At 32.2% G+C, this 12,767-nt stretch overlaps 1 protein-coding gene across 1 annotated transcript in view; it reads right to left on the bottom strand.

Moving 5' to 3' along the window:
- LOC107069233 (uncharacterized) overlaps window positions 1–12,536 on the bottom strand; it is a 61,761-nt gene extending 49,225 nt beyond the window's left edge. Inside the window, 9 exon segments of the mRNA XM_015326340.2 lie at window positions 5,237–5,361; window positions 5,455–5,656; window positions 5,754–5,768; window positions 5,770–5,919; window positions 6,005–6,134; window positions 6,237–6,363; window positions 11,271–11,409; window positions 11,571–11,638; window positions 12,395–12,536. Coding sequence (XP_015181826.2) covers window positions 5,237–5,361; window positions 5,455–5,656; window positions 5,754–5,768; window positions 5,770–5,919; window positions 6,005–6,134; window positions 6,237–6,363; window positions 11,271–11,409 — 888 coding nt within the window. The 5' untranslated portion in view covers window positions 11,571–11,638; window positions 12,395–12,536.
- Between the last annotated feature and the right edge of the window lie 231 nt (window positions 12,537–12,767).

Below are 12,767 nucleotides of genomic sequence, written 5' to 3'. Positions count from 1 at the left end.
GGCTTGCAAACTTCCAACATTCAGCACAATGAGAAAGATTTATTACCAACGTTATTACCAACCATTATTATGGCTTTACAGAACCAACCTCTCCCCCCCCGACCCTACCCCCAAGAAAATATGAATTTAATTATAGTTTCCCCATGTGTACGAAGAGTTGAATTTTTGTTTCTTCCAATGTAGAAATACTTTTTAATGAACTAGGATTCAATAAAAGATTTGATTTGAAAACTTTGGGGTTCTCACATTGATGGGGGAGAAGGGTTCCAACCAATTAATCTTTTAACTAACACCACAATTATTATGCAATTCTACATGGGTTACATCATAGTAGGAACTTGAAGTATGCAGAAAATGGGGTTTTACCATCAGTTAAAACCTAAGAACAAGCACTCATTCAAAGAGACCTAACTTTGGATGATACTTTGAACAGGACACGCGATGATCCACTTAAACTTTGAAATCGTTTAGGGAGAGTTGGGATTAGTTTCTATCTTTTTAGAAGAAAGAACAACTATAAAGAAGAACCTTTTGTAATAACTCTGAAGTAGAAAAAGTAGTGGAATAAGAAAGCAGGTAGGAAGAAGAAGAAGAAGAAGAAGAAATAAAAAAAAATGGCAAGTTGAGAGAAAGAGAGAGAGAGAGAGAGAGAGAGGAGTCAAGGTTTTCACTAAAGAAGAGAAGACCCAAGATCTATTTTCTCTTAATATGGACAATTCCGCATGAACTCGTCCGACCTCAAACGACCGACTTCGAAAACCGCGAATGTCGTTCATCCAACGAACGGTGCCTGCGCCTCTCCTCCACATGGTCGCATAAGGTGTCTGGGTTGAATGATCCTATCAAAGTCTCGATATATCCTACTACTCAACTTCTTCATACCATCGATCGATCCACACACACACATACTCAGAAAGAGAGAGAGAGAGAGACGGAGAACCTTGGATAACTAAAAACAATAGCCGGACTCGAGGAACTCGATCTATCCGATCGATAAAAAGTACCCTGGTTAGTTTTACACTTCTCGCGATTCGTCCATAACTAGAAAAATCAATCCAACTATCTACAATCCATCCTTCTATATTCAATAATAATCATTCAATTATTATATCACAAAAAGACCTATCTATAAATGTACACATATATTTTCATATACCAGGTGACCAATTTTGATATATTTCAATTAATCAAAATGTCAAACTTTTGTTTTTTTATTTATAAACCCCTAAATATTATCTGATCCAAAAAAACAAACAAACGACCCACAATTTTTAGATAATACAATACTTTTATAATTATAATCATAATATTATATTAAAAAATAAAACTAATGTTACGTTACCGAAACGTATTATCCACTCCAGCAAAAAAAGAGGATCCACGAGAAAATCGAGTTTCGTTTCGTCGTGATTGGCGAGAATACACGAAGATTTGCAATCTTCGATGATGCATTCAAATCTTATCTTGAACTAATCGTCGTTTCCCAATGATTATGATGATAATGATGACGATGACGATGATGATGATGAGAATAAGTTAGCAACAGGAATGAAAGGGGCGTCTTCAAAGATCAACCCAAGTACCAGCATCATCATCAACATCATCAAACAGTAGCAACAGGAATATCAAGGAGAATTGTGTTAACTATGAGAGATGGGTAGCTTCTTCTTCCTTTATCTATTCTCCAACCATTCGTTGCAACAAATTGCATCCAGATGAATATAATCTTCGATTCTTCTTGAAGAGTTCGATGTAGTTGCGGGGGCAGAGGGGGGGGGGGGGTTAGGTGTCTGTTTCCTAGACAGCCCTTTCTGAACTTGCTGGACTTCGATTTACCGCGCAGGCGTAGCAAACTAACCGACGCTTCTCTCTTTCTATCTTTCTCTTTTCTTTATTCTCCTCTTCTCCCTTCTTAGACAACACAATAAAAGAAAAGACAAAACTTTTACCACCCACGTATGAGAAAGAGATAATCACGAAAATGAGGATACTCTTCCGCGTGGTAAGTGAACGACTATTATAACACAATGTTGAAGAGTAGGATAAGGAAGAGGAGTCTTTGAACGGTCATGGGACGATGATACATCTGCAAGGGCAAGAAAAGGAGAAAGAGGAGGAGGAGGAGGAGGATCGAGGAAAGGATCGAAGAGAGGGACGAGTATGAGTTTGGAATCGAATCGAACACGTGAATGCACACATCATACTTCAACTTTAATTCAGCACGCGCTCTGCTCTTTTTTGCGGTAACAAACAATAAATAAACATTTCATGAAAAAGATCACGCACAGTAGAGTCATACACAAGCACAATTACAATTGTCACTAATTATCATCACACATTCGGAATTCGAATAAATCGATTATTGTTCACTTGAAACATGTAGAAACACAAGGAACTCTTGTCGAGTAATAAGAAGAGGAAGAAAAGAAGAAGCTTAGGAACAAGTTCAGAGACTCCGAACCCTAGCCGGCTAAGAAAGAAAGAAAGGAAGGAACTAGCTTTTCTGGCCTGTTGCTTCTCAACGAATGAAAAGAGGGGAGAGAGATGAGTATAAGGATGATGATGATGATGATGATGGTCGCTTAAGAGAAAGAGAGAGAGAGAGAGAGAGATGTAGGGAAAAGGGGCGGGAATCTTTCGAAGCAAACGTGCTGTGCTTAGGCGTCCCTTCCTTCCTCGTCGAAGAGAACAACGACGCCACCACGAAAGAACGACGGACAACGACGACGTGGTGCACACTACTCACAGCGACTACGAAGAACCTGCAGCCGGCAGCAAAGGCCAGCTGCTACTCGCTTGATCCAAGAGTACAGTGCTGCACACGAACACAAACGGGGAAGCCGAACCAGCCTTCGGGCAATGTCGGTTTCAAACAAAACTACGGACTTTGTTCGTCGTTCCTCGCGTGTATGTGTGTATGTGTATGTGTGTGTGTGTGCTCTGCTCATGGACGAGAGTATCACGCATACATAAAGGGAAGAGAACATCCACACCACAAATATATACAGACATATATATATATATACATGTAAGATAGCACGAGCGTCCCCCCCTCACATTTACTATTAGTGTGTGCCCACGCACTCTCGGGGGCCTACCTACACTATACCTCTTTTTCGCTCCGTTGGTATGTCCCTATGCGCTTTGTAGGGGGAATAAAAAGAAGAAATAAACAAAAGGGTCTTCGGGTGAATTCGAAACGATGCTTTTGCTTTGCTTTGCTTTGCTTTGCTTGACTTCCAACCGAACTGACCCGAAAAATTCACAACCAACAACTATAACTTAAATCCAATGAATGAGAATGAACATGTCTGTAGATCTGTTAAATTGTCTTATTAATTCGTTTAATTTGTTCAATTATTAATCTTAGAATTTGATCTGAATAAGTTACAATGTAAGCCGGAAAATGAACTCATCTTATGATTTATGCGGGTAAGAATAAATCGTACTTTATCGTTGTTACTTTTATGTAGATATATATATATATATATGTATATGCTATATGGGTAGAAATTTCCATGGGGAAAGTGTGAGAAACTGCAGCCGGAAATTATAGGCAAGATCGTATCTGTTGAACGTCAACTTTACTTAGAAAACGTACGCGATGTGTACGTCCGAGTGACGCATACCGAATATCTCGACACAACACCACTCTGTGTTCGTGGTATCCTTTATCATCAACATTATCTTTGATGATAATCATTCGTGAGATTATTGTCACTAAACACAAACAAGTTTAAGAAAAATTAATTGAAGAAAATTTCTATGAAATCAACTTTCATCTGTATATAATTGTAATGTAAAAGAATGGCGGTATACAAACGTATTGAAAAATGTTGAACAACAAATCCTGAAATGAGTAATAGGAAGTGTACTTTCGTTTCTTCGTACAATAATCATCAAAGCTACATGGTCACAACAGATGGGACGGTTTAAAATGACCGTGAACGTTACTCAACGTCAACCATATATTTCCATGTGCGTTATGTTAGAGTGAAAGTTACGTTAGTTTAGCGGAGAGGTAGTCAAAAGATGGCTGCTGCTTATGTGACTCACATAGGGATAACAATGGATTCAAGAAGGAATCTGCCGAAGAGCCAATCTTGCTCATAAAAGCAATTATTACCACCAACACTCTCGTTCGTAGTACTCGTTGTTTAAAAGAAACTTTTATACAAATGTGTAACACAAGACTTTTGTGATATTGTTTCTTAGAACAGTGATGTAACTTAGTTCGTTACGTGACTAAATCAAAAATAGTAACAAATCAAAAAATATTCGTTTATTTGTAAAAAAAAAAATATAAACTATCCTTTTTTTAGAAAAACAACAAATTTATCTAATTCTAAACATCTCGAAATATTATATTATATTCTTCCAGTAAGTTTGAATACTCAGATTCGTCACGCTTTCTCCGAAATTTTTCCAACAACAACGACTACTAAAACGAGTATTCGCTTAAGCTAAAGCTTGTGTTCCCAACATTCAAATATAACGATCGCCTGGAGATACGAAACCGCAATGGTTTATCTAAATTGCAGTTTGCCAGCAACGAGAGATCTTGCGGTAATCTCATTTCGAACGTATTAATCTTTTTATTCTTTTTCTTTTTTTTTTTCTTCTTGTCTATCTCTTTACGGTCGTTTCGTATTTCGTGACTACATTTATGGAAAGCCATTTATCTTAGAAAATAAAGAAAAAACAATATATATCTTGGAAAGCAACGTCATCCATTTGTTATTAGCTTGAAACTCATAATATCTTTAACTACTCATCGCATACAATGTTTTTTTTATTGTTTTATTATTCTATCAATCTCGTTCGTACGTTCTTCCCGCCAAAATTTTGATCAATTTGGCGGGAAGAACATCAAAATTATTTCAGTCGATAATATCTATAATGATAAAAAAGAAAACTACTTTATCGATAACTGAGAACCACAGTAAATGTAATTATAATTTTCCGATGCAAGATGGCGTTGCTTATCGAGTATACATAATACTCTTATCTACTTAAGGTAAATATTTGAACATGTGTTAGATAAAAAAAAAATATAAAATTCTTAACTAATTAAACATAGGAGATATCAATTACAAAGAAAACAAAAAATGTAGAATATAGAACACTTGAAATTCAAATAACTCATTAACGAGTCTGGCCTATATAAATGTTTTTTTTTCTTCTAATTAAATAAACCATCTGTTTTAATATTAGAAATGAAATGAATACGACTCACCATATGCTCCATTGCTTTTTCTTCTAATTCTGCTAATGTCCAATCAACGTGAAGACTCAAAGGTTTCAGACGCGATTCCATTTCTCGTAACCACTTTCTTAAACATTTAACTTCATGTTCGAAGTCTGTACAAATAAATATCAAGAATTATGAACACCCAAAGAACCTCCGAGAATTTACAAATGAAGTCTTGTTAAATAGAACAAACAACAAATTACCTGCAGATACATCCTGTTCGTCAGAGACAGTACGTTCTACGGGTGCCATAATTTGTTCAACTAATTCCCACTTTGCGTTCAAATGATTAACACGCCACGCCACTTCATCTTTTAATGCAGGGGTGCATGATACTAATTTTTCAGCTTGTTCATTGAACAATTTTCTTCTGTATGCCTTACGTCGCAACTCCGCCATGTGAGCCTTTACAAATGATAAATAAATATACATTAGATTATTTTGATATTTTATTAAAATAACAACATGATGAGATTAATTGTAATTGCAAGTAAACACATACCGCGCGTAGACTTTTTGTTCAAAAGATTTTCTTCTTTAGAATAAACTAATTCTTGAAGTATTCTCAACCAAGAGTAAAGTTCTGAAAATTGGCAACTAAGTTCCTTCAAACTCCATGACTGTGTTGATACGTCTGTCTCATCCCAAGTTAATTCACCATTTGCTTCCTATCAACAAAACAACATTTATAATCATTTATTTTGTAATATTTAATACATGTTATTATTAAGATATTAATAAGATTATTCGTACCTTACAACTATCAATTAAATTAGTATCCATAATATAATCATAATTAGAGCGTATCGCAGCCCAAAAGTCATCTTTGCTATCATCTCTGTTAGTCCACATTCTTTGACATTGCATTTGTTTGGGATCTTTTCTATAAAACAAAACAAAAAATACAAACCAATTATAACATTAGTATACAATCATAAAATATAATAAGATATAAAATAATAATAATTTCAAAAATATAATAAACCTTTTTTTGGTAAGACTGTTGTATGGTCTTTCTAAGGGCACACTCACTTGCTTCCGCCTTTCTAGACTATTGCTAGAAGGCTGAAGTGAGGTTAAAGAGAAACTCATCTTCATTTCCTTGCGTAGATCTATAACAATATTACAAATCAATGTAATCAAACATCTTTATAACCTACAAAATATTCTTAAATTAAATACTAAATCAATTTACAATTTGCAAATTATCCCTTTAAACAAAATATGAGAAATTCAAGTACCATTTCTTTTAAACAACAAACTCCAATTTGTTCATCAATTGAAAACTGAGGTTATAATAAACAACAACACATGTCAAGTATTTCAAACTACGTTGATCAAAATGAAATATAACAGGTAGTCAACAACTTATGTATAAATCAAATAACAAACTCCAATTTGTTCATCAATTAAAAATTGAGGTTATAATAAACAACAACATATTTGTAAAGTATTTCAAACTACGTTGATCAAAATGAAATATAACGGGTAGTCAACAACTTATGTATAAATCAAATAACAAACTCTAATTTGTCCATCAATTGAAAACTGAGGTTATAATAAACAACAGTAACACATGTAAAGTATTTCAAACAACTTTGATCAAAATAGCAACTTACGTATCAATCAAAATAGGTTCAATAACCTTTTTTAAATTGAAATCACGTATTACAGAAGATAGGAAACATTGTATAGTACATTTTCAAAGCATCGTTGCACACACACACACACACACATAATATATATATAAATATCTATATATATATATATATATAATCTGATCATATAAAAGGAATATAAGCAGGAAACGTAAACGTGATAAAAAGGATATTAGCATTCACTATGCAACCTTTTCCAAGAAAGTATAATTATCAGGAAACACAATGACGTATTGCATATTTTTCAATGTATTCACATGTCTAACACATTCTATGAAAAAGAAAAAGAGACTAATAAGAGAAGATGATGATGATGATGATGATGATGATGATGATAGTAGTAAGGTCGAGTATCTTGTTACACGCGTGTACATTTTCTACTATCCACAGGTGCAACGAGCATGAGAGAACGTGTGGGATTCGAAAACTTGTCGCTGTAGTCGCACCAAGTGTTAATATAAATGAACTGTAATAAACGAACAAATATATATATATATATATTAAAATAAAACAGGTAAGAAAAACAAAACAATCATAATAGGTGGAAAAAAGAAAAAAAATGACAAGTAGACATAAACGACAAGTGATGACGAGTTATTGCATCAAGCCGGAACTTTGCAAAGAGATTTTTAACACCTCACTAGACGAATTTGCATTAGGTCTCTAAGAAAAAGGAGGAGAAGGAGGAGGAGGAGGTAAACAAGGAGAGGAATGAAAAAGAGACAGGATAACGGCCAAGGGGGAGGGGAGAACTTGGTGTCGTTGTCATCTTTGTATACTAGTGTATATATATATATATATATATATATATATATATATATAGTACGTGTGTAGATTGCTTTGCTAGTACTATTACTATCTGACGCTGATGATAATGATGGTAGTAATGGTGGTATGGGAAAGAGATGAGAAAGAGAAAGAGAAAGAGATAGAGAAATAGAAGGAAGGAGAGGGTAATAGAGAGGAGAGAGTATTTGCACAGCTACTCAGAAGAGAGTTTAACGCCTGCGGTAACATTTCCGGCGATGGCAACCGTTCATATTTATCTCTACCGTTATTAAATTATGAAATAAATAAGATCTTTTTTTACGAAAGACACCTTCTTCAAGGTAGGAGGATTAAATTAAAGAAAGACCAACAAAAAAAAATAGAAACGTCATTGATTTAAATAGGTTTGGTGTGGAACGTGACAAGGGGGGTTCCACCCAACCCCTCCGGCATGCATGCATGCATGCATGCTTAGAGAATAAACGTTGTGGCAGGCACGCCTTTGAATAACACCCAACGAAATGTCATCTAGGGGAGTGATTTTCATAGTTCTTTTTTTTAATATCCCCCACCCTTAGAATTACTCACGTTTCTCCTTGCCGCTAAGAAAGCCTGATCCCCCTCCTACACCACCCTTCTTCCATCCACCTTCTAACTTCCGATTATTCACCGACACCGGACACTACATAATCTTGCCGTACCACTTTAAAAATACACCTTACTAATTCGTGGGAACTAACACACACGATTTCTTCTTCTCTTCGTTTCGTGACTCCGTTTATTTCTTCTGTTTTTTTTTTCTTTCTTTCTTTCTTTCTTTTTTTTATTGTTCTCTGTCTGTCTGTCTCTCTCTCTCTCTCTCTCTCTGGTTTCCTTTTATCTTTCTCTTTCTTTCTTTCTCTAAATCGACGAAGAACCGCCGTGCACACCAGCGGTGCACACAGACGTGCACTGCATTAGTGGCGCCTGCGCCATAAGCGGTACGAATCCGAGCTCGTTGCATCGTCACGGCGAGTTTGCACGAAAGAAAAGTGACCAATAAGCGGCGCGACTTCTTTACGCTCCACCAATCACGATTACGATTATTTTATATTTAAGATCGATGACTCAACTTCATTGGCTCGCGCGGAATTGAATTTCGGATGACTTTAAAGTTGTGTGTACAATTATACAAATGCACACTAATACTATTTAAAAAAAAAAAAAAATAAATAAACTACCATGCGTTGCAATACAAATTATTCAAATACTTTGATTTTTATATGACATTAACTGTACAATGTTGGAATAATTTAAAGAGTTTTGTTTTTTCAATGCTCTGATTATTTCTTATGCTTCGAACAAAATTAAATCAAATTTGTCCTCTTATTTTTTTCCTTTCTAAATTTATAAGAAATTTTGCAAATATTTAATAATAACAATTATTATTATTAATTTTTATCCTATCAATTAGGTCCTTGTAATATGTAACATTGATACATACAATTATGCTAAATTAATATTGACTAACTCATGAATTATTTATTACTATCTTTATGCAATCATTGCAAAACTATTTGCAATATAAATAAAAAAAAAAAGAAAATGACTATTTCCATAAATATTAGGTAAAGAAATAATTAATATAAACTTGTCGTATAACTTTGAATTATATAATTGAAATTTTCTAATAAAAAAAAAAATGAGTCAAGATAATTACTATAAAAAAAATATATATATATATGTGTGTGTGTGTTTGTATGCAAGTTGCATTTATTATCATTTAAGTATTTTCAAATTTAAAGCACAAATATTAGTTGAAAGATATAAGTAGACCTCGGTGACCCATGGAAACAGTCTCAAAATAGATTGTAAAGAGTCAAACATAACTGGAGTTTTTGTAGGATAGTATGCCAAAAAGAACAGAGATCAATGGCTTATGTACAGTCTATGACATTAATATTTTAGTAATATAATATTAACAAATAATTCATATTTTGTTTTATATAATTTATAAATTATAACATTTGAATTTTGTTTCTATAAAATTATATCACACATCATATTTATATAAATAAAAGTAAGAAAAAAATATATAAATTAGTTAGATTTACAGCATGAAATGCAACGATGTTTGAATATATTAAAAATTGGTAACCATATCCAGTAAAAACCACTTAAAAATAAAAATAATGCAACTAAACGAAAACAAAGGTCAGCGTCTGTAATGATAAATGAAAAATAAAATAAAATAAAATAAAATAAAATAAAATAAAACTGTTGTTTGATTATCTACATATTTCAAAATAAATATTACTTACTGTGTAGAAAACAAAGAGATAATAAACAGATTCCCACTATCGTTGAAAAGATTTTATAAAATTGATCTACAAAACGAGATCCAAAAATATCAATAAGTATTGAATCTTGACAAACCGATAGTAGACCGATACTAATTCCTCCTAGTAATGCACTAATCATGAATACATAATATTCTGAAGTATATGTTAATACTGTAAAAATAATTTATTAATATGAGTTGCATGTACTGCATTCAATTATTTCTTAAAGTCATATAAATTTCTATAAACATACCCATTAAAACAGAACATCCAAGCCAACATGCAATACCAAAAAGTATTCGTCTATTTTGTGGGATAATTTGCAAAATCCAAAAAGTCATAGAATTTGGTAAAAGAATACCAAAACCAGCAATAATTGATATTGCAACATAATTATACGAAGAAGATATGTTTGTGATAAACATGTAAGGTAATAATATCCAAAAAAACAAAGTAAAAGATTTAATTCCAACCCATGTAAGTATACTCATCCAAAATCGTAAATAGACAAATATTTGAATATGATTTTTCCATTTGTTACTAGATTTAATTGATTTTACAAAGATATCTTCTTCACTATCTTCATATGTATAAATTTCATTATGTTCTGCAAATGAAGAAGAATTCGTATCTTCAATTTGTTCTGTTCCATGTGAAGATGAATTTTCTAAATTATTATTATCTATAGATTCTAATCCCATATTAGAATTATATTTTGTAGAAACATCGTTGTCATCTTCATTAGTTAAAAGTAAATTGTATTGCGAAGGTTTTGGAGACATTGGTTGTCGTAACAAAACTACACCCAAAATAGTTGGTACAAAAATAACTGTTATGAGCAAAAGAGCAATTTTCAAAGAAACTCTCATAAGTAACAAATGAGTTAAACTTGGAACTATGATATAACCAAATGATAATGCAATATTTTTAATGGTAAGTGCAATTGATAATTTTATACGAAAATATTTTAACAAACATTCTTGACTTTGAACCATAACGAAACTTGCTCCTATACCCATCACAGCACCAGCACTCAAGCTGGCTAAATATGCACCAACTCCACCAGTAGCAAGATACCCAGATGCTAAAACCCCAATAGAAATAAGTGCAATTCCTATCAATCCAATTACACGTGGAACAGAAGTCAAATCCACAATCATTTTAGACCATGGATCTATAAAAAAAAAAAAAAAAAACAAAAAACAAATTACATCAAATAATCTACATGTATGATAATTATCATTAATAATAATATGAATGAATTAAACTCACCTGTTAAATTCCAAAATGCTATGAAGAGTATTGGCGTCAAAATGATTTTCTGATCCCACAACTCAAAATTGGCAGTCTTATTTTCAGTCAGATATCCAAGTACAATACCGTATACCGATAGTATACTTGGTATGGTCATCTGTATTCATGACATATAATATTTTGCACATGATTTCTTTTTAACTTAATATTATGTTTTATGCAGTGAATAATCCTTTAGAAAATTGTATATACTTTTTAGAAAATTAATATGCAACAAATGTATATAAAAATTATTATTATTGATATTAATAATAATACCTGAATGAGGAATACACCAAGTAAAATAATCCACGAGTAACCCCCATCTTGTATAGTTGGTCCAAGTTCTGGAAAAGATGTGATAATATCATCTAGATAAAGATGTTTAAGAACAGACATTGTTGAATTATTGTTTTTTTTTTTTTTATGTATTTTTAATTAAGGTATTTTATTGATGTTATATCAACAATATAATAAACTATGTAAAAAAGAAAACAATTATATTTCTCAACAGGCAATTAAATATCTATAGCTGTTCAAAGAATGTCATATCTAATCTTAATCAAGGTGTCAATGATCTGATAACTAAAGATAAGAAATAAGAGAAAGGAGAGTGGTTGTTTCAAAAGAATTATTTGTATAGATACTATATATAATTTAACTTTAGACAAAATTATTCAATAATTATTTCTAATATTTCTTTAACTAGTTTTTTTTTCTTTCTAAATTTTAGAATGTCTGTTGATCATGCTTGAAAAATCATCAAAAAATAGTGTTTACATTATAAATTAAATTTGTGAATATTATTTTAAAATAATTTACATAATCAAGGTCTTTTATCAAAGATAAGAATATTCAAACGTGGTAATATATTATCGTCTACACAAATTTTATTTGTTTTACACTAATGAAAATACATAATGATCTCGCTTGAATTTTTATCTTATGAATCAAATGTAAATTTGTGTTTGAATCTTGTGCTTACAATTAGTATCATCAATTGATTAAACATATTTTGTATTTTTTAAGAAAAATAAGATTTTTATAATGGTGTCTATTAAAATGACGATAAAAATACGAAGCACATAACCCTAAATACTAACCTCCATTCAATCGTTTGATTGAACGATATGCATAACAGTAATCAATGAACTAGTCAACGAGCTTGTTTACATATTTGACGGGACGGTCGGTGAGAGTGAAGTAATAGCTAGTACCGCTAGATGGCGCCACGTGTTTACCAGTCGGTAAGTAAAGCAATACCTATTACCGCACGATGACGGAACATATTTTATCAGGCGATAAGATAAAGTAATAGTTATTACCGCTAGATGGCGTCACATATTGTACTGTCGGTAATAAGATACAGATTTTCCAATATATTTTTATTATATGATTAAAAATTAATGCAAATTAAATCATTTTTTTATATGATTAAAATAAATATATTTTAAACAGTATTATAATATTTACCTC

The sequence above is a fragment of the Polistes dominula genome, unplaced genomic scaffold (assembly GCF_049000335.1).
Source record: "Polistes dominula isolate Pdom_NZ unplaced genomic scaffold, Pdom_raw_medaka contig_21, whole genome shotgun sequence".
Lineage (NCBI taxonomy): Eukaryota > Metazoa > Arthropoda > Insecta > Hymenoptera > Vespidae > Polistes > Polistes dominula.
Note: the sequence above shows the minus strand (reverse complement) of the source record. Positions and strands in the feature narration are given on the sequence as shown.